Source organism: Prionailurus bengalensis, chromosome B4, assembly GCF_016509475.1.
Source record: "Prionailurus bengalensis isolate Pbe53 chromosome B4, Fcat_Pben_1.1_paternal_pri, whole genome shotgun sequence".
Lineage (NCBI taxonomy): Eukaryota > Metazoa > Chordata > Mammalia > Carnivora > Felidae > Prionailurus > Prionailurus bengalensis.
Genome location: NC_057358.1, coordinates 120171796 through 120195052, shown reverse-complemented (window position 1 = coordinate 120195052; position 23257 = coordinate 120171796). Strand labels below are relative to the sequence as shown.

The 23257-nt window shown below is 36.3% G+C and overlaps 1 protein-coding gene across 13 annotated transcripts in view; it reads left to right on the top strand.

The window, feature by feature from the left end:
* Positions 1-23257, top strand: part of ANKS1B (ankyrin repeat and sterile alpha motif domain containing 1B) — a 1096782-nt gene that overhangs the window by 400229 nt on the left and 673296 nt on the right. For all 13 annotated transcript variants that reach the window (XM_043562285.1, XM_043562284.1, XM_043562283.1 and 10 more), the window contains exon 10: positions 9619-9784. In XM_043562285.1, the coding sequence (XP_043418220.1) occupies positions 9619-9784 (166 nt within the window). The remainder of the gene's footprint in view (positions 1-9618; positions 9785-23257) is intronic.

Sequence of the window (23257 nt, the reverse complement as noted above, 5' to 3'; positions counted from 1 at the left end):
CACACACACACACACACACACACTTCATTATTTGATAGATAAAAAGTAGCAAATGTACATAATTTTTTAGAAAGTATAAGTGATAGTTATGCAATTCATATAAATAGTGCCTTATAATATCATGCTTTAGGAATAATAATGGCAGTTTATCAATCCCATCTGTTTCCAGGAAAAGGAAGAAAAATTTCAACATGGCAAAAGTCCAAAAGCTGATGCAATCTAAAGATTTGCTTTCTAAAGGTCTCCTGTAACAATTGACAAATTAGCTGGAAAGAGGTTTTAAGCCAATACAAACTTCAACTAACAGTACCCATTTTTCCAAACCCTCATTAACACTGTGTATTATCTATAGCAATTTGATCAAGAATGGTATACCCTGTGTTACTTTAATTTATATATATTTAATTATAAATTAGATCAAGCTCTTTTCATATAAGAAATTTCTAGCTGTTTCTCAACTACTCTTATCCTTTGTCCACTTTTCCCTAGGTTGATGATCTCTTTCATCTCGATTTGTAACTCTCTTTATATAATAAAGATATTAGCTCTTTGTCATATGTGTCAAAGAATTTTCCAAATCTATCATTTGTATCTTAATTGTTTTTATATTTTAGTGGCTTAATAGAAAGTTATTATTTGCATGTACTCAAATTCATCAATGTTGTTCTCTACAGCTCTGGTTGTATGTCTGGTTATAGCTCCTGTTCAAAGTTCATTCCTATTGTAAGCTTATTATTATAAGGGTATTTACTTATTATTTAAATACTTATCTGGAGTTTATTTTGTTATAAGGAATGAAATATTAATCCAGCTTTATTATTTCTTTTCTAATGACTTGTCAGTTATCTCACTGGCAATTATTAAATAACCCGTTTTTTTTCTTGCTGATTTGAAATAACACCTTTGTAACATAATAAAATAAATTTCACAAGTGTTGGAGCTTTGTTTTTTAAAATTCTCTCCTTTCTTGCCTTTCAATTATTGTACCAGAACCATTTATAATTTATTTAAATATCTGCTAAAGGCTTATCTCCACCCCCTACATTACTTTTCTCTTTTCAAATTGATACCTGGCTATTGTCACACATTTATTTTTCCAGATTTACTGTAGGATTACTTGTCAAGATCCAAGATGAAGTAGGAGGAAAACTCTATTGCAATATTACTGCATCACATTTAAGATGAAGTGAAAGTGAAAGAATCACTTGTTAAAATATTGAATCATATCATAATATAACAAGGAGTATTTTTCCATTGGATTTTAGTTTTAATGTATCTCTCTCAATCCTTAATAGTTTCTGTTGCCTCCTTTGAGATGCCTTCTGCTAGGTTATTCTATCAGTTTTCCATTGCTGCAGTAACAAATTACCATAAACTTAGTGGCTTAAAAAAGCACACAAATTTATTATTTTACATTTCTGGTAGTCCAAGATGGTGCCCACTGGGCTAAATTCAAGGTGTTGGTAAGACTGCATTTCTTTCTAGAGACTCTAAGGGAGAATCTATTTTCTTGCTTTTTCTAGTTTCTGTAAGCTCGCCCATTCCTTGACTCATGGCTGCCTTCCACCTTCAAAGCCAGTAATGGCTAGGCAAGTCTAACACATTGCATCACTCTGACACTGACTCTTTTCTCTTTACAATGACTATAATAATTCAGGATGATCTCTCCATCTCAAGTTTCTTAACTTAATCATATGTGCAAAGTCCCTTTTGCCATGTAACATAATATATTCACAGGTTCCAGGGATTAGGATGTGGCTATCTTTGAGAGGCCATTATATTGCCTACCACAATTATCAATGCTCCTTTTCCTAGGGCTGTCCTGCTGTCACTCATTCTTCCCTCCTACCCAAAGATTCTCATTATTATTTTCTTATTATTCCATATTTATATTGTAGTCTTCCATATTTGAATGTCATTGTAAGTCTCTAAGGGATAATTTTCTTGATAATTGTGAGACATGTCAGAACAGTTAAGACCACTTCCAAAAGCTTTTGCCTACTTTGAGTCATCTGGGATTGTGAGTCATCTCTAACTTTGAAAGAGCCATAAACCCACACTCCCTTGTGTTAGTATTGCTGCTCTCATTATTAGAAAAAGGATTCAGAAAGCAGTAAAAGTATGCAGGTAGCTTATCATAATACTAAGCCAACACTTTTATTCTCATCGTCTTTACCTAACATCTTAAAACTCATCTAAGTCAAATCACCATTTTCTATTCTCAAGAGACGTCTTGTGTTGATCAGTGTAGGCTTGAAGACTTCCAGTAGCAGAGCTCAGCAGCCAATTTCATACTGGGAAGCATTAATTGTTAGAAAGCCCATCCTGAGCTGAAATCTGTCTCCTTGTTACCATCTGTCCATCTATAGTCTTTCTACCCTCTCAGTGATAGAGAACAATTCTAATCACTCTTCTTTTCAAATACTTGTGATAAATGCTTTCCTGTACCTTTTCATCTTCAATCTTTTTTTCATATGACATGGGTTTGATACTCAAACTTTTCTTACCCACGTCTAGAGAAAACAGTCCATTTGGTCTTTGCATGTTTTCTAATGTAGGCCCCAGTACCAAATTGAGGGCACCAGGTGTGGTCACACTGAAGTGTTGGTTAAGCTGCTTCCATTTCCTCCATGTGGTTAAGAATAGAATCACATTCACAGAGATGCTGTGCCAAAGTAATCTAGAAAAGCACCTAAGGTAGCCTTATTTATTTCCTCTTTTCTTTTCTTTCTCTTTTCTTTTCTTTTCTTTTCTTTTCTTTTCTTTTCCTTTCTTTTCTCTTTTTTTCTTTTCTTTTTTCTTTTCTTTTTCTTTTCTCTTTTCTTTTCTTTTCCTTTTCTTTTCTTTTCCTTGAGAGAGAGAGAGAGAGAGAGAGAGAGAGAGAGAGTGAGCAGGGGAGAGGGACAGAAGGAGAGAGAGAGACAGAGACAGAGAGGGAGAATCTCTCCACGCTCAGTGCAGAGCCTGATGCTGGGCTCAATTCCATGATGCTAGGATCATGACCTGAGCCAAAAATCAAGAAATTAAGAGTCAGACGCTCAAGTGAATGAGCCACCCACGCACCCTGGGTAGACTTATTTCTGATAAAAAGTCACATGATTGGTGCATTTGAGAAACAATTGTGTCTATATCTGGGTCCCAAGTTGTTGCTAAGGTTCTTCATAAGTCATAAAGTCAAGTATCCCTTTAATCCTTTTGATGAATAAAATCTGCACCACCTAATAAGGATGGTCAACATGATGCAGTTAGCCTGTCTTTTATGAAATTACTAAACAGGATAATTCCCAATTCTAATTAGCACAGATGAAGGAAGGGCTGTCACAATTGCTATCTAAGTATCAAACTTGTATTAAATCAATGTCACATTATCTCTTGAGTATATTATATTGTCATTCATACTGTCAGATGTACCTCCTAATTACTTTTTTCATGGTATTGCTTATCTATATACCCTCAAGCTAAATTTTTATAACTAATATATGTGCTAAACCAAAAGACTTTATATTTAATCACTAATAAATTTGACTTGTTAGATTTAGCTTACCACTGGAATTTTGAAACTTTTGGGAGCACAGCGTAAGCAATACATGAAAGCATATTATTTAGGCATTTTATTACTCCTGTTTATTTTGGGGGGGGAGCATATGTTCTATTAATTTATTCAATGCTTATAGTATGCATCTTTTTGAAGAAGTATGGTTGGGTCCACACATTGCACAATCAACGATAGCAGGTACACTGAAGCTGACTAAGTAGACTAAACATGGAAGCCAGACATTCCCTCGGGAGCTGTCAAGTCAGACACTCAGGGCTTTAGGGACCTGTTCAGGATTCAGGGACAGAGCATTTTTAGTCCCTCAAGAGACAGCTGGCAAACACCAAGATAGAGAACACAATCCTAGGTATGCTACTCTTATAAAAAAAAAACAAAAACAGGGGCGCCTGGGTGGCGCAGTCGGTTGAGCGTCCGACTTCAGCCAGGTCACAATCTCGCGGTCCGTGAGTTCGAGCCCCGCGTCAGGCTCTGGGCTGATGGCTCAGAGCCTGGAGCCTGTTTCCGATTCTGTGTCTCCCTCTCTCTCTGCCCCTCCCCCATTCATGCTCTGTCTCTCTCTGTTCCAAAATAAATAAACATTGAAAAAAAATTTAAAAAACAAAAACAAAAACAAGAAACAAGCACAGAAACAAGTCTGGGATCCTGCAACCAGGCATTAGAATATAATTAGAGGCTAAATATCAAGAAAAAAACAAAAACTGCTAACCAAATTGGAGCCCAATTATGCTAAATTAACTACAATGGAGCCTTGAAGATGAGTCACAAATTGTAGGGCCAATTTTTTTAATTCATCTAGTCCATTACCAGGATTTATCATCAAAAGTATGTTGATAATTAGCTTGTATATCAAAGTCCAGGCTTCCCACTGTAAGGAAAAAGGCTTGCAAAGGTTAGGAAGTTGGTAAGGCTATATACTACCTAATAATATATGGAGGTTTTTTCTTTCCCTTAGTTCTGACAATAAAGATCTTGTCATAGTCCTTTTTTTAACCTGTGATACAATAATATGAACACTAAAATAGCTGTCACAAGACCTCAGTTGGAGCCCTGAAACTTCCATTAACCAGATGCTGAATATTGAAGAAGTCACTGAGGAATTCCAAGCCTTATTTTTTGGGTGGAGATACTAATAACATTGGTAGGCTGGTTGTGAGGGCTAATAAGAATCATCTGGGCAAATGAAGTACTATTCACTTTGCAGACTATAAAACAAGTGTAAATTGCTATTCTTACAGTGATTTGCATCTATGATAGTTTCTGAATGACATTGTTTCAGATTTCATTAATTCAACATATATTTATTAAGTGCATACTATATGAAAATCATGGTCATAGTCCTTGCCTCTATGGTTTTTTAATTCCAGTGGAGGATGTTGGCCTTAAAATACTAACTAAAATATTAATTATTTTATATATTCATTTTTAGTATGTATTGACAGAGTCCTAACATGAATATGGTACTTTGCTAGGTGATAGACAAGCATGTCTTTAGACATTAACCTCACTTATCCTATAGATTAATGGGATTATGTTTAACCTCTGGTTTATTCTCCCAGATCTAGTTATTTCATTTAGCATGCTATCTGGATCATTAATGCATCTAATGAAATCATTTAGTATAGAAACTCTGAGGTATCATAAAAGCCCTGTTAAATATTTAAAAAGAATCAACATGTATTATGACTAGAGCATTTTATGTTCTCTCTCAAAGTTATGATGAAAGTAAATGAGTTGATTTTGACATAATTTACTAGCATAACCTTATGCTAGTGTTTGAAAGTGAATTAATTGGAAGAGGAAGAGAGAAGGCAAGGAGACTAGTTAAGAAGTTGTTATAGTAGTTCAAGTGAGATACAGTGGTGACCTGGACTTAGGGTGGTAGCAGGAATGGAGAGAAATGAATGTGTTTGAGGTATAATTCAATGATGAAGTAAGGGACTTGGGGATTGACTGGGTATAGCATTGAGGAAGAATGAGGATGGAAGAACAGCCCCCAAATTGTTAGAGTGGCTGGTGTATGGCAGTACAATTTACTGACAGGAAACAAAGGAGAGAGAATGATTTGAGGAGAAGTTGACAAAATGTTTAAAGATTGTTTTTTAAAAATAAACATGAGGATAATCGTGAATGTTTTGACAGAGATGAACATGAGGAGAGACTTATCCTACCAGATAGTAAGATTAATTTTAAGGTTTCAGCAATCAAAACAGTGTGATTTTGGTACTAGAATAGATTGACATATGGAACCAATTAGAAAGTCCAGAAACAGATTCAATTAAATGTAAGCATATGGTATATACCTATTGTTACAGGAATTCTATTTCAAAAGAAATAGTTGAATATTTAAACACAGGTATATGCATAAGAATGTTCCCTTAAAATCAAAACATCGAAATTTCAGTATGATAAGATTCACTAAAATAAATCATGACCATGTGTATACTGAGACTTACCTTAAATTTATCATGTAGACACATATTTGTCATTGAAACTTGTTCAGAATGCATTATTAGAAGTAAATACATATCAGAATACAAAGCATTACATATAATACATATACATATTTATAGATAATATCTTGATATAAGGATATCTTGATATCAATCTCTAGCACTTAGCATAGTTCTAAGTATATATGATAGATTCCCAGTTAATATCTGTTGACCAATAATGCCTTGTATATGAAATTAAGGTCTTGTGAAAAATCCCTTTAACCTTCATCCCACTTTGGGTGGGAAAATGCAGTGTCCTCCTCAAGATTTCTGTAGAAACTACAGGATATCCTGTCTTGGTTCTCCTGATCACCTCTTGCTGTAAACTCCTGTATGATAGAACTCTTGATTTCATTAATTTTTCTCACCTTGTGTCTGTTCTTGACTCTCTGCCCAATGACTACATACCTTGGTTAGTTGTACAAAAAGACTCATTCAGAATGTTAATAGCAAATTGTGCTTAATAATACAACACCTAGGAAATGTTTAAAAGTCCACTGTCAGGAGAATCTGTAAAGTATTATTGTATACCTATACAGTGAATTCCGTTACCACTTTGAAAACAAATGAAACTCAGAAACTTTATATTGATTGAAAAAGTCATATAAGAGCAAGAATATTTTATACTATTCTTATGAAAGTCAAAAGCATGTAGTACAAAACAATTTATTCTTTATCAATGCTGCTTACATATATAGTTAAATTTCAACAACAACTCAAGGAACACAAAGTTCAGAACAAATATTAGCCATGGTTGGGGAGGGAGGAGGAGAAATTGGAAATGGGAGCACAGGTGGGAAGCCTGGGTTTCATGGTAATGTTCTAAACTGAGTAGTGGACACACATAGATTCATCTCATTATTTTATTATATCACATATCCACCCCTCTGTTGAGGGATACTAGCCAGATATTTTGTTGAGTGTGCCTTCTTTAATGAGAAGTGATGGCACTTTCTTAGTAAGCAGAAGAGGGTGTATTTCATTGTTGTTGAAAATATTTTTTTCTTTCCTTCGCGCACACTCACATGTCCACACACACATTTACAGAGGGAAGCAGTCTGGGAGGATATACAGCAAAATGTTACTATTAGTTTCCTGAGCATGCTGTGTTTTCATGTGATTTTTTTTTCTTTCCTTATATTTTCTAATATTTCTCTAATAAATAATATACTTCATTTTTAAGTAGAAAGCAAAGTAACGCATTCTGTGTGGTTAAATTACAGAGCATTTTTCAAGGCCATTAAATATTCATAATTCTTTATAAACAGAGTAAAATTCCAATCTAACTAAATCCATGAAGAATGGGTTGTTCTGATTAATTTGATTTTAAGATGAACTAGGGTTTAAGCTAGGAACTTTTTTCATGACTCTTTGTAATCTTATTATCATAAACTCAGTTTTTACTTTTGACATGTAAAACAGTAAGGAATACCAGTAACGGATAAGAATAACCAAACTGAAGAGCAAAGTAATTTATATCTGAACAAGGCATAATCATTTCCCTAATTGATAGTTAGAATTTTTTAAAAAGGACATTAGAGAGTGTTCATTTGATCAGTAAATATTTATTGCCCCTATATGGCAGGACTTGTATTGGAATCTGGGGATAGAGTGGTGAACAAAACAAATTCCAGCCTTCATGGAGTTTACAGTCATCTGATATATTCACTTTACAATGTGTTTAATAGATAATTTTATCAATACATAGTTCTACTTAAAGATTTCCAGTAATTAGAAGTTTCTTTTGTTGCTTTCTAGTGTATTTTCAGCTATTGTTACATTAGTGCATTTTTGTTTAAAAGAAAAAAAAAGAGGTTAGAGAGGGAGAGAGCCGAAGCATAAGAGACTCTTAAAAAACTGAGAACAAACTGAGGGTTGATGGGGGGTGGGACATATTAAAAATAATAATAAAAAATAAAGGATAAGCAATATTATTAATTCATAGAGCTTTTTTTGTTTTGACTCGGATTTGCCCTTTTTGACTTATAAATGTTGGTCTTTGTTCTGCCTTTAAGAACTCTGGAATAATCTACCATAGCAAATTCTCCCCATCCCCTGCTTTGTGGGAGAGCTCTTTAGGGATAGCCTTTCAAATGTGTTGAGAAAACTATGATGCTGCTGTAAGGCTTCTCCAGGATAGAACATGGCAGTTCCTTTCATCATTTCATCTGTGACATGATTTTCAAATCATATACCAGCTTGATTGCTTTCCCCTGGATACTTTCTACTTTGTCACCCTTTGTTGTTAAAAATAAATTACTCACAATTTCCTGCTTTCAATAGAGTAGAGTGAACATAATTGATTTCTTTGATGTGTGAGGGTCTGGTATGGTCTGAAAGCAATTACACTGACCTTGAATACTTATTCTACAGTACTGTAAATACCATTATAGAAAAAATAGGAGCTTATACTAAATCTTTACTGACCTTGGGTCATATCTTGGGAGATTTTTTTGAAAATGAGTTTATTTTTTTTCTTGTCTTTTTCTTTTGATAGTGAACTATGCTTTGTAAAAATAACAAACATCAAAAACAAAACATAATTAATAGTGAAATTCATTATGCAGGTATCTGTTTTTCTTCTCTAGTATACTGTGAACTTTCTGAGGGCAAGGATTGTACCTTATTAGGTTTTAAAAATCTCTAGCACTTAGTATAGTCCTAAGTAGATATGATAGATGCCAAATAATATCTGTTGACCGATTAATGCCTTGTATATGAAATTAAGATCTTGTGAAATGAAATGAATTCCTATTTTTAGAATGCTTAAAAGAATCAGTAGTATAGAATTGGACCTTCATTTTATCCTAACCTGAAATGACAAAAAATAAATAAATAAATAAAATCCCTATTGGCAATGGCTCAAACAACAAAGACTTTTTTATTTAAGAAGTCTGTAGTAACTAACCAGTCCTGGGGCTCTTTCAGTCCTGGGGCTCTTTCAGTAGCTCCGTGATATCATCAAGGTCCTAGGCGTGTTTTATCCTTCTCTTGCCATTCTTAGCCTATTACCTTTTTGATCTTAAGGTTGTTACCTTATGGTCACAACATGCCTGTCCTGTGTGCAGACATCAAAATTGCATCCAGAGAGAGGAAACTGAGGGTGGCTAAGGCTCTGAAAGAGCCCCATTGCATGTTTCTTTCTCTGGGGAAAAATATTTTTCCAGAAGTCTCCCTTTTATCTAACTGGCCAAAATTGAGTCACATGGCTGGCTATCCCTAGGAAGCTGGCAAGGGAGTAGAGTCTTGGGAATAACTGTTGATTAAACGACAGTTTATGCCACAACTAGAAAGTAGCCATATACTACAAAAAGAGATCATGACAAAGGATCATGAACTTTAGTATGTCAGTGATAAATTCAGGGGAACCGAACTGTCAGGAACCTTCAAAAAAGATCACTGATAATATTGGGGTTACATGATGATATAACTTATTCAAACAGATGAATCAGCATCTCTTGATCAGTTTTGGAAGAACTGATGAATCTGATTATCTTTTCTAGTTTTTATAAATCAAACAAGCTGTGTCTTTATCACAAAGCTATTTTTATTTTTTCTCCTTCCTTTCAGGAGTCCTATCCAAAGAAGAGGAATTACACTATGGAAATTGTACCATCTGCTTCTCTCGATACATTTCCTTCAGAAAATGAGAACTTTCTATGTGATCTCACGGACATAGCAGTTACAAAGAAACCTTGCTCCTTAGAAATTGCAAGGGCCCCTTCTCCAAGAACTGGTAATATTTCCTTTTCTAATATTAATTTTTTTGTAGAACGGGTAATATTTCTTACATTGGACCAATTCAGTTTGCATGCTTGTGTGTGTGAAGAGGCATCATTAATATTTTGATTTTCCACAATATTTTAAACATGAAAGTACCCCAGTATAGTCACACTAATCATTTTTTGCATTTTGAAGTGAGTCCCAGTAAGTCAGAGTTTTTGATACAATGTCTCTTAACTTCCTGACAAGGGTGGTACTGCCTTGGTGAAGGAACTTTGAAACCTTGCAAAAGTGAAAAACCTTTTAGGTCAGATGCAAAACTTGGGGTTCTTTAAGAAAAAAAAACCTTGAGGTCCTTTAGAACTTCATAGCAGATTTGGTAGCAAGTCTTTTAATATAGTTTTCTGCATCCTGTTTTCAGTTTATTGAAATGTACTCAGGTACTTTGTATATTTTATATCTTTCATGCTATTTTCAGATCCATTATTTTATTTATTTTCATTATCAATTAGTGTACAAGTTAAGTAAATATTATGCCCATTTTACTGATAAGGAAATTGGAGCTAAGTGTCTTATTTAAGATCAATACATAAGGGGGCCTTTCTTGAACATGAGTGTTTGACTATCATTATATCTCTGTTACTTCACCACCGCCTCTAAGAAAGAATGCAAGATAGTAACATGAACTCTAATGATGGAGGAATGTTTCAAGTGGGTGGTCAATATATTCAATGCTGCAAAGAAGTTGTAAGAGAAACTTAATAGAGGGATTTTTGGTTTGACAATCCAATTGCTGCTTAATTTTGAAAAGTAAGTTTTATAAGTGATGAAATAAAATTTTCAGATTTCTAGAAGTTAACAGTGAGACACTGGAAAATGGGAGCGTACAGATTACCCTTTCAAGAAGATTAGAAGAAGAGATAGGATAGTAACATGAAAAAAAAGAGGTGCAAGGGAGAAATATCTAGTTTTATTTTAGAATAAGTAAGCCTTGGTCAAGCTCAGAGGTTAAAGGAATTTGCTGGTGGAGAGATTAAAGATAAAAACTAAGAAGAAAGAACACAATGGGTAGAGAAGACCCAGACATTACTTCCCCCAGAGAGAAGATAGAGCGTTGTTATGAATATAGAGAAATTCTGAACTATGTATTTCCAAATGGATTACATTTCTGGATTCAGATAAAAAGTCATTGGCTGAAAAGAAGAGGTAGATCTTGAGAAGGATTAAAGTAAAATTCAGAAATGCCATTTTAGATAATAACTAAGAAATTTTATAGAAGTGGACAAATGAGAAAGCATTGAGACAAAGGGTGATGTATGAGTCATAAGCATGCAGAAGGAGGATTTTTAGGATGAGGTAAGAGCATAATAATGAAAATAGTTCAACTTTATTCAGCATTTACTAAGTGCCAGATACTGTTCTAAGTACTTTATATGCCTTATTGCATGTAATTGTTACAATGCTATCAGGTAATAATATCATTATTACCATTTTACAAATGAAGAAACTGTAACACTGAAATATTAGGTAACTTCCCAGAGTTCTTTATTAATAAGGGATAGGTCTTGGACTTGCATTTGGTTGTCCAACCTGTGCTTTTAAATACTATGTTATACTTTATATTGGGGGATGAAGTATAGTTGAAATCGTGAACCACATGCTGAAATTCTCAAGAAATGTGGAGGTATGACTGGAAGTTCACATAAGGTAGCAACAAAATCAGAAAAAGAATGTTATAATAGGATAGCATAATCTTCAGAAAAGCAGCAGATATTTGATAAAAGTGGAATAGTGAGTTATCAGAAGTAGTCACAAAAAGTGAAGTCAGTGCTGATCCCAAACTATGGCAGTTGCCAAGAATGAAAACTGTTCCAGGGGCTCCTGGGTGACTCGGTTGGTTAAGTGACCAACTTTGGCTCAGGTCATGATCTCGCAGTCTGTGAGTTCAAGCCCCACTTTGGGCTCTGTGCTGACAGCTCAAAGCGTGGAGCCTGCTTCAGATTCTGTGACTCCCTCTCTCTCTGCCCCTCCCCTGCTCCTGCTCTGTCTCTCTTTCTCAAAAATAAATAAATGTTAAAAAAAAATTAAAAAAAAAAAAAGAATGAAAACTCTTCCATAGGAGAGGTAACCAGGAAATACTGGGAGGTCAGGGCAAAGCTCAGTAAATATAGAAAAATAGAAGGCATACATGTATAAAATGTAAAAGAGCTTTAATTAGGGCACAGAAAATATGGATGTGTTGTGGGTGGTGGAGGCAGGAATGAAAGAGTCAAAGAAGACAGGGATTTATTCATTAAACAATCAAAAACTAATTGAGTTCCTTCATGTGCCAAGCAGTGTTCTATATGCTGAGGATACAGGGATGAAAAAGACATTGACCCAGGTAACAAGGCTGATTAGGCTTCTCTTGCTAAAAACAATTAAATATGCTAGCTAAAAATACAGAAAAGAAAAACTTAAAAGCACAAAAAAGGTAACAGGAAAATTATAAAAATTGAATAACGTATAAATTAGGAAACTTTTTGGGGTTAGTAGGTTAGTAAGATATAATCAGACCAAAACATTCATGAAGGTGGGAAACCAGTGGATTACTAAAGCTATTTTGTACTGAGGGAATTTTCTGAAACTGCTGTTGAATTCTGGTGCTTAATGCCTCATAAACCTCAAGGTTTATGTAGAGAAAAAAATCTCTGTGCCTGTCCAGCATGGAGACCCTAATAGGAAAATCTTCCTCCATAGAGCTGGGACTCCAGGGGCTATACCTCACAGTAATCAGAAATAAACTTGTCCCATAACCCCCACCCCAAAGAAAGATGATTTGTTGTGAGAAGAACAAAGAGGGAAATTCCTGAGGTGTTATTACCAACAAACTGGTCCTCACACAAATATGTACCACAAGTTTCTATCACCTAAATGGTCCAAAAACTGTCAACCCATGAATTTAATTTAAAGTAATACCCTCATTGAGCTCCTGCCCCACATTGGGTGAGCCCTGCTCCTCTCCCTCTCCCTCTCCCTCTCCCTTTCTCTCTCCCACTACCCCTCCTGGGATTCTCTCTCTGCCTCTAAAGAGGAATATACTCTTTTTATAGGCCCCAAATACTTTTCTGATTAATATTAGCAGTGTACAATAATTAGTCTAAGGAAAGAAACCTTGAAACCAGAATCACAAAAACAAGAAATAAGAGATCCACATGTGAAAAGACTTCAAATATTGGAATTACCAGGTGCAGGCTGAAAAATGACCATGCTACTATAAACACACACACACACACACACACACACACACACACACACACACACAAACTACCTCAGATTTCAAACTCATTGGATAAGTGGAACATCAGATTAGATTCAGCTGAAGGGCGATTTAGTGAGCTGGAAATTAGGGCAGAAGAAGTTTCATAGAATGTTGCACAGAGAGACAGAGATGAAAAATTTAATGTGAAGGTAAGAGACTTGGAGGATACACTAGAAAATTATAATTTGTTTATTTAAAGCTTCAGAAGGAGAGGAGAGGGAAAATGAGGCAAAAGTAACATATTTGAAGAGCTAATTTTTCCAGAAGGCACAGGCCTGTTCTTGCACTCTCATGGAAGCAGACAAGTGAATAGTTAATTTCAATAGAGTGTAATAAGTTTAAGTCAATGTTATACAAAGTACTTGGGGAACAGACAAAAGGAACTTAACTTCACCTGGGAGCTTGGGGAAGACTTCATGAAGGAGATGATGTCTGTGTCAGTTATCTATTGCTATTTAAAAAGTCACCCCACTCAGTTGGTTAAGCGCCTGACTTCAGCTCAGGTCATGATGCCACCGTCCATGAGTTAGAGTCCCGCATTGCGTTCTGTGCTCACAGCTCAGAGCCTGGAGCCTGCTTTGAATTCTGTGTCTCCCTCTCTCTCTGCCCCTACCCCACTCATGCTGTTTCTGTTTCTCAAAAATGAATAAATGTTAAACAAAGTTTAAAAAGCCATCCCCAAACTTACTTACAGGAACATCAGTCATTTAATTTGTTCACAAACATGCAAGTTTGGTGAGTTCATTTGACAGGGACAGCTTATCTGTGCCACTTGGTATGAGTTGGGGCTGCTCAAGTGGGGGATAAGGGACCTATTTTCAAGATGGCCCACAAATGGCTGGCAAGTTGGTGATAGCTTAGAGTTTGGCTAGGTTTATGGGCTGGGGACCATTTTTCCTCTCCATGGATTGCTTGGTTTCCTCATGACATACTGGCTAGATTATGAGAACAAGCATCTGAAAAAAAAACAGGTGTTATTTTTACTATCTAGCCTTAGAATTCACAGATAATCACTTATACTATATAATTCCATGTCTACTCAGATTCAAGGGGAGAGAACATGAACCCCACTTCTTAATGGAAGGAGTGTCAATGGTGCTTTGTAATAAAAATGGGAGATACTTTTGCTGTCAAGTTTGGAAAATAAAATCTGCCATCATCTGCCCTTTGGGCACAATAATTTATATCCTTTTCCAAAATGTCTTTTAAAATAATTGTTTTTAAATGTTTATTTTTGAGAGAGAGAGAGAGAGAGAGAGAGAGAGAGAGAGAGAGAGAGAGAGAGAGCGCGCAAGTGAGGAAGGGGCAGAGAGAGAGACAGAGACAGAGACAGAGACAGAATCCGAGGCAGGCTCCAGACTCTGAGCTGTCAGCACAGAGCCTGATGCGGGGCTTGAACTCACAGAGCATGAGATCATGAGCTGAGCCGAAGTCAGACGCTTAACCGACTGAGCCACCCAGGTGCCCCAATATATCCTTTTCCTATGGAAATTATACTTGTTTATACCTTCAGGATTTCTAAACACTAGCCTATTATTACAAGCTCCAAATCAAGTTTCAGGTGTGCATGCATCTCCCTGGTGTAGTTCTGATGGTGCAGGTTCTTGACTGCCTTTGCTCTTGGCAGTGATGACCTGAGACCAGTTTTCAGTCTTCTTTCCTACATACCCAACATATAGTAGTGAATCAGGCATAGGGAAACCATAATTGATACTCCCATCCAAACATAGGGAGAACAAGGCATACAGTGGTCACTAGCCTGTGGCAATTCTGAATCTAATCAGGCATACACAGTTCCTTGATTAAGACTCAGTCTTGTGGCATAGGAGTTGTTCTCTGTGGCACTGGGTTCCACCCTCTGAATCATTCTTTATTTTCCATATAAAGTAGCCTGTGTTTACAGCTGAGTATCTTTCTTACTTGCTTTTTCTGTCTTTTAAAGATTAGGAGTCAAATGGTCTCTGTTTTATATTTCTGTTCCTTCCAGTTCAAGCTGATAAAATTTCTCTTAAAACTTTGTGGACTTTTTGTGTTCCAATTGTATTTCACTTCATTAGACAAAAGCTTATGTTCCAGATTAGCTCTTCTCTACCTAAGACTCCTTATGAGAGCTCTGTGTGATAATATCCTTGAGACTCTTAGGAACCCTACTATTGAACAGGGAGAATCTGTGAGTCATGCCCTTAAAAATACTTAGAGGGTTTTTTTGTCCGACTTAAAGATTCTATACAGCACCACCTGAGAGCTGTCTCAGGCCTTAACAAATAATCTTGCATCCCACTCAGATTTGGTCATTGGCCTTAATTTGAAAATTGTTTGCCATTTGGAGCAACTGCAAATAAGAAACCCAGAAATTCCTGGCTCCTTTGTATTTGGTAGGTTATTCTTCAGTTTTCTCTCTGCTTGCATGTTATCATAGGCAGCCAGACAAAGCCAGGTTGCTCTTTCAATATTGTTCCTGGAAACATCCTTAGATCATAGAGTTCATTTGGTTAATTTTCTATTTTCCATGTTACTTCAGATGTCAATGTTGCCAAACCTGCCACTACTACAACACAAATGATGCCTTACTTTCAGCTTCTGATTACATTTGCTCTCCTTTACACCTTCACCAACAGCTTCCTCATAGTTCTGTGGGCTTCCAGGAACCCTCTCCTTGGCCCTTATGGCTTCCCCAGTCATTCACTTTGAGACCCTTCTAGCTTTTGCCTGCTGCCCAGTCACAAAGTTCATGCCACATGTTTTAGATTTTTGTTATGGCAACACCCATTTCCAAATGTCAGAATCTATTCTGGTTATTGATGGCTGCATAACATCCAACACGTTGAGGTAGTTACCTCAACACTTAGTGAGTTCAAAAAAATTAGCCATTTATTTTGTTTGTAAATCTACAATTTGGGGACAACTCTACAGAGACAGTTTTTTTTCTGCCTCAAGTGATATCAGCTGTGGCAGCTTCACGGCATGGGTGGGGCTGAAGGATCCATTCTCAATACTGATTCTTATTCATATGTCTGGTATGGCCTATGTTGACTTCCTCATGGTAAGTGAAGGCCTTCCAAGAGCAAGTATCTTAAGAGAATGAGGCAGAAGCTGTTTTGCTTTTTGACTTAACTCAGAAGGCAATGTCACTTCTGTGGTATTTAAGGGCCTACATATATTTAAGTGCAAGGGATTTAATCACCTCTACCCTTTATGGAAAAGTGTTACTAAAGTCATGTTATAAGAAGATAATCTTGGGGCACCTGGGTGGCTCAGTTGGTTGAGCCTCCAACTTCGCCTCAGGTCATGGTCTCACGGTCTGTGAGATCTGCTGACAGCTCAGAGCCTTGAACCTGCTTTGGATTCTGTGTCTCCCTCTCTCTCTGACCCTCCCCCATTCATGTTCTGTCTCTCTCTGTCTCAAAAATAAATAAACATTAAAAAAAATAAAAAAAATAAGAAGATATTCTTATAGCCTCTTTTGGAAAATACAGATTCCCATAATGTCTGAGCTGTTTGTTGCTGTTACTGTTTTAAAAGAAAACAGTACTGTTTTCAAGGGGTAAGAGTTAATTTGCATGACTATATGATTTCCATGATTGTGTTCAGTCATCTGGTTTCAATATAAAAGAATCCAGTTCGCTAAGTTGACCCAGGTTAATTCATAATGATTGGTAGTCTGTACTTTTTACCACGATTGTAAATTCTAGAGGTGAGGGAGTCCAGAATTTAAATTGAAGAATTTTTCTCTTTAATGATAGGAATAGGGGTGAATACAAGTCAGAGCAGTTTCTGTTCTAATTCTAGATAGAACTTTATCAAGTGAAGCACACAAAATTCCCCTCCATAATTAACCTAGCAGGTGGAAGAGAAGATCAACATCACTGTTTGTCTTCTATCTGGATGAGGACACAGTCTGTGTCATTTTCTTTTGTTGATTCCATTAACCTGTAGCTTAGGTTTTGTATGGATCCAATTACTTCTAGGTCTCAGTCTGCTATCGCTGATTCCTCATGACCCATACCTAGCTTTGCCTTTTCCCCTCAGGACCAACTAACTAAAGCTGATGAACTCAGGGAAGTCATTGACCTCTCTTGATGCCACTGATGTTTCCCATTTTACCAAGTCCTTTACTAATAAAGGTAGGACTTTCAGAATATGGAGACATCTCTTGATGCACATGAGTCTTTTAGAGGCCCTTAAACTGAACTGGGTAGGTAGCTACCCTACAGTTCCTTATCCACTCAGTAAACACTTACTGAGTACTTACAGTGTTCTAGGCATTGTGCTAAATGTTGCTGACGAAACAGTGAAACTTCTGATATTTAGGAGCTTAGGGTGTGTTAAAATTAAGAGTAATTAAGTGTAATGAGAGAGGTGAGCATAAGTGCTCCAGGAGGATAGAAGGGGAGGGATCTTGTAGAAGCTTACTGTAGGAGTTTGCTGCCTGATTGGAGCCTCAGAGAAAGAGAATCAGATACATGAACAGGAGTTGTATGGTGTATGGATGAATGAGAACTGTGTGCAGAGATCCAGAGGCATGGAAGAACACAGTTCATTCAGAGATTATGCCCAACTTAGCATGGTTAAAGTATAGAATGCTACTAAGGAAAAATGCATTAAAAGAACAAGAGGTGACATGCAGAAATTTGGATTTCACCTGACAGCAGAAGTGAACCATTGACAGACTTTAAGTGGGATGTCATGTGATAGGTTTTGTTCTAGAACAGTCTCTCTGGAAGCAATGTGAAGAATAGACTGGAAAGAGATGAAGCTTAAGACAGGAAGATTAATTAGGAGATTGATGTTTAGTTTCAGCAAAACATTATGGTGACCAGTACAAAGGCAATGCCAGCAAAGAGGGGAAGGGGGAACAAAGAGGGAGGGTATAGAGGAGCAGTTATCCCTTCTCCCTTTGAAAATTCTACCATTTAGGAAATAGGTCGCCAAGGAAGCTAAATAATTATATTTGAGGGAATGCATTCTATAGTTTTTGGTTAACTGTGCTGGATAACATGGGTTAGGTTTACAGACAAAATGAGGACTTCTACACACACAAGAATTGCATTCTGAAGCTATCCTGGAGAGACTGAGAGAGAGGAAGAAATGATTGAGGGATGACTAGGTCTTTAGAGAAACTGGGGACTGTTATGGCTTGAATTATGCCCCCCTCCACTTTTTGTCTTTCAATCACTAGTATTTCAGAATGTGACCTTACTTGAAGAATTTGGAGATGGCATTTATAGAGGTAATGAAGTTAAAATGAAGTCATTAGGTGGGCTCTAATCCATCATGATGGGTATCCTTATAAGAAGAGGAAATTTAGACACAGAGACAGATATGCAAAGAGGGAAGACAATGTGAAAAAACACAGGGGGAAGATGGCCATCCACAAGCCAGAGAGGCCTCGAACAGATCTTTCCTTCACAGCTCACAGAATGAAACCAAACTTGATTTCAGACTTCTAGCCTCCAGACTGTGAGACAATAAATTTCTGTTGTTTAGGGCACCCAGGTAGCAGTACTTTGTTACAGTAGCCCTAAGAAGTAATTGCAGGGACTAGAACTGAGCACACAAATTCAATACATAGAAAGGAGGGGCAAATGAGGATCCTGGGCCTCTGTGGGCAGACGTTGGCTACCTGCTGATTTCAGAGGCTATGCACTTAAGGGTCTTGGCTGTGACTGGCAATGCCATTCATGGATATAGAATATGCATTTTCACAGAAAATCACAGTTAACTATGCATATCAGTTCCCTGTCTGTGGTCTTTTCTATTTATTAACTAGTTAAGCTAGTATAAAGTAAATCTCATTCTGAAAAAAAATTATATCATATTCACTGGTTTAATTTAAATATGAAAGCAATTTATTAGTAAATCTATATTCAACAAGATTTTACAGTTCAACAAGAAAATGAGTGATACATTTGCAAGGAGCATTTCAGTAATGCTTCAGTGCCTACAGATTTCATATGAAATAAAGAATGCTCTAGTACTAGGCTCATTAAATAAAGATCAACAGAAGTACAGTCCTTGCTTGGTAAATTTGCTAAGACTCCTGCTTATGCAGTCAATATTGAATCATGTTTGTTTGCCTTATTGCATCAAGCAAAGGATCTTACATAGTCATAGTGGGGACTCAATTACATAAATGAATGAAAATAAGTGAGTGAATGAATGAGTGAAAGACTGTTATCTTTAAGAGAAAATGGCTGTAATGGCAGAAAAAGTCCTGTGAAATAGTCAGATGCCATCAAAGATAATGTTTTCTTGTCTGCCTTTCATTTAATTTTAACCTTCACAGGGGAATTTTTCCATTTTATGGTAACTAGGCAACCTGTTATTTTGAATCACTTAGTGCAGGCTTTGCACACTATGGATGCTCAATAAATCCATTTTGATTAATGAGCAATTTATAACCACCAGTGAAGACTGTTTCCAATCCTGTTGGAAGAAAATAGATGATCTCTGATAAAAAGGACACAGTCAATAGTTTCATGCCAGGATAGTTTGGGTCTTGCTTGCTTCTGTTCAATTTGCTAATGTGCCTACTGGTCTGTGGTCAACCTGAAATGAAGATGTCCTCTGGTGAATAATCCTCCACAACCCCCAACACCTCCCCCAACATCCTGAGAGAGGTAGTAGTGTGCGGGTGAGCCTGTAACTTATTTATACCAAAATATTTTTTGAAATAGTGGAGCTTCCTTAATTCTAATGCCAAAATTTTGCAATTAAAATAATTCAGACTGGACTAGGACGAATGTTTATCTTTGCTAAGCAAGTAGGTAGTGTCAACATGATTTCTGTGGGTATGTTGAACTCATTTAAGAGAGCAAACTATTTTTAAGCCCCTTGGAAGCACTCTTTTACATACAAATACTGGGCTTGCTGATAAGAACCGTTGTTATCAAACAGCAATTATTTGTTTGGCATTTGCTCTGTGCTCAGTGCTGTCTTAGCCATTTATTAAACTAGTAAATTGTAAATTTGTAAGCCACTATTGGTTTACAGAGGGGGCAAAGAGAGAAAACTAGGGCAGCAGTACCTACAGAGAAATCCTGGTAAATTAATTGCTTCCTTCATCCATATGGACAGCTTACCAATTTGAAAATGTAGTCATCTCAATTTGTTCAAATTGGTGGAAGTTGGCTATATTTGGAAAACATCATCTTAAACAAAAAGAAAATTATACTTTTTCTATCAAATCAAGTTTACCTGTACTATTATGAATAACATGAACTGTAGAATAATATCTAAAGATATAATAAACTCTTATTACAGTAATGATGGGGGGGTCTAGGTTTTTTATTATGTCATTTATTGTATCCTATAGAACAATGTGAGAATATGTATAAAAGGGGGTAAACATTCACTAATTCATAAATTCATGCTCACCACATTCAAGCAGGGCTTTCACACTATATCACATTCCACTTTTTCTCTGTTGTACTCTCCTCAAACCTCAGATACTTTTTCCTACCTTTGTTTTTTTTAAATTTAATTTATTTATTTTGAGAGAGAGAGAAAGCACAGCAAGGATGGGTTAGAGAAAGAGGGAGAGAGCGAGCTGGCTCTGTGCTGCAAAGCTCCAACTCTGGAACTGTGAGATCATGACCTGAACCAAAATCAAGAGTTAGATGCTTAACTCACTGAGCCATCCAGGTGCCTGACTTTTTCTACCTTGTCTCTCACTGTCAGCAAGTGGCCTCATGTTCTAATTAATAAAATCGAAGCCGTCAGAGGGAACTGTGTTGACATCTTCCACCAAGTCTATAAATACAACCTTTCCTGCACCCTTCTCTTGCTTGTACCTCCTGTTAAAGTGGAGGGATTTTCCTTTTAACGAGTTCCCTTTTCCTGTGCCTTCTCAGGAATGTGACTCTTTCATTAGGTGCTCTCTCCTGTTTTTCATTGTTCTTCTTCACTGGATCATACACATTAAAGATTTAAATCTGCTTAAGCCTTTTTCATCTGAAAAACAAAAACAATAGCAGCCATCAGTGAAATAGCAGCCAGCAGCAATTAACAACTAAAAAGTTCCCTGACTCCCTTCCCTGGACTCCTCAACTTCTGTCTATCCCTCCACATGCTCAGTACCTTCATTTTCTTCCTTTCCTTTCACTTCTCTGCCTATTTTAGTCAGGTTTCCATTCCTCACTGCTCTTTCCAAATGTACTTTCTAAAGGTACCAGTGACCTTAGTATCACAAAATTGAGAGGACATTTCTCCATCTTCATTTTTCTTAATCTGTCAGCAGCATTCCGCAGGTTAGTGACACCTCCATTTTGATACCTTTTCTTCCCTTTGCTGTCCAAAGACAATTTTATCTTATTATGCTATTCCCTGTCTATGTTGACAGCTAACGTTTTTCTATATGGCTTTAAAAGTTGAGAGTTCCTCAAGGCTCAAAGTCCTCCCTATTCTTTTTACTTTTTCTCTTCCTAAATTGTTTCATCCATAGTATGACTTCTGTTACAATCAACATGCTGAAGACTCCCAAATTTTCCCCCCCAGTCGTTACCACTTCTCTCAGTTCCACGCTCATCCATTGTTGCATCCATCTGCTGAATATCTCCACCTACATGTCTCACAGTTGCCTTAACCTTAACATACACAGGACTACACTCATATCTTTCCTCACAAACTTGCTCTTCATGCAGAATTCCTTATCTTAGTAAGTGAGTTAATCATTCATCTGATTGCAGAAACCTGGGTGTCATTCTTGCCATCTCTGTTTCCACTAACTCCTAGATGCACTCAATCACTAGGTGTTATAATTTTTAGTGGCAATAGGTGTTAGGGTGAAGATAATTCTGTAACTTACTCTCTATCCCTAATTAAACCTCAAGTCTACCTGTTCCTCTACTATTACCAAGTGCTCTTAGAGATTATTTTAATAAAAAAAATTTTCCTTCCTTGAATTTATTATTTATGTTGTAGCCAAAGTAATTTTAGAAATCATAAATCTGATTGCATCACTAAAACCTTTTAGTGACTTGTCATCATTCTTAGAAAAATGACCCAAATCCCTAATAAGGTTCATAAGGCCCTGAATGATGTCCTTTTTCTTTCTTTCTTTCTTTCTTCCTTTTTTTTTTTTTTTCATTTTTAGCTTCATCTGTCGTCAGTTTCCACCTTCCCACACTGGCCATTTTTAGTTCCTTTTATTCTTTAATAGAGATGAGCTCCTTCCTATCTGTGGGCTTCACATGCCTAAACCAATGTTGGATCCTACTCTCCCTTTTCCTTCTCTTTCCCCCAAGTAGATAACATCTATACTTCTTCAGGGAGAATCCCTTTACCCACACACACTCATGCCCCAGACTAAATATATGGATGCCTCTGTTTTCTTCTTTCAACACCTTCTAATTTTCCTTTCTTCTGTAGTCCTTACTTTGAATGAAATTGTGTAGTTGAGGTTATGTATTTTAATGTTTCAGTTGTTGTCTTAAAAAGTTCAAAATTTTGCCTGTTTACATTGTAATCACAGCTTCTAGCAAAATCACTGCCATATAAATATTAATGAAAAAATAATAGTTAATGGTATTGAATACTTACTTACTTTGTACATCTTAGTTTATTTAATCTTAAGCTATATATGACGTAGCTAGTATTGTCATTCCCATTTTACAGATAAGGGAAACAAGTCACAAAAAGTTTAGAGACTGCTAGAAAATGGCAGCTTTGGAATTTGAATACCTGATATTCAGCTCTGGAGACCATATTCTTAACCACATTCACAGTTCATGAATTAATTATTTAATTAGTTAATCATGCCATTTTGGTATTATTTTGAATTTTCCAGGATAAATCTTGAATTTTTCCTTTCAAACAAAATAGGAAGAGTTGGAAACTTGTTCAGTGTTTTGTGATATATCGTGCCCATCTGTGGAATAGTACTAGAGGGTGTTCCAATCAATTTAAAATAAGTGGATGTGTTGGAGACAACCCAAAAGTGAAAACAAGTGAATAATCAAGTAATAATGATAAATTCAAAGAGTAGACTTACCTATAATCATTAATATTTTCAAATAATATCTAATTATTCAATTTTAATAATGGCATTAGTTGCCTCTCAATGAATATCTATTAAATGAATGAATGAATATTTACCATTTGATACAAATTTAGTTGAAAATAATATTAATGTGTATGTGCTTGGGGAAAAAAAGGATCTTAAAGGTACTCTATAATCACGCTGTC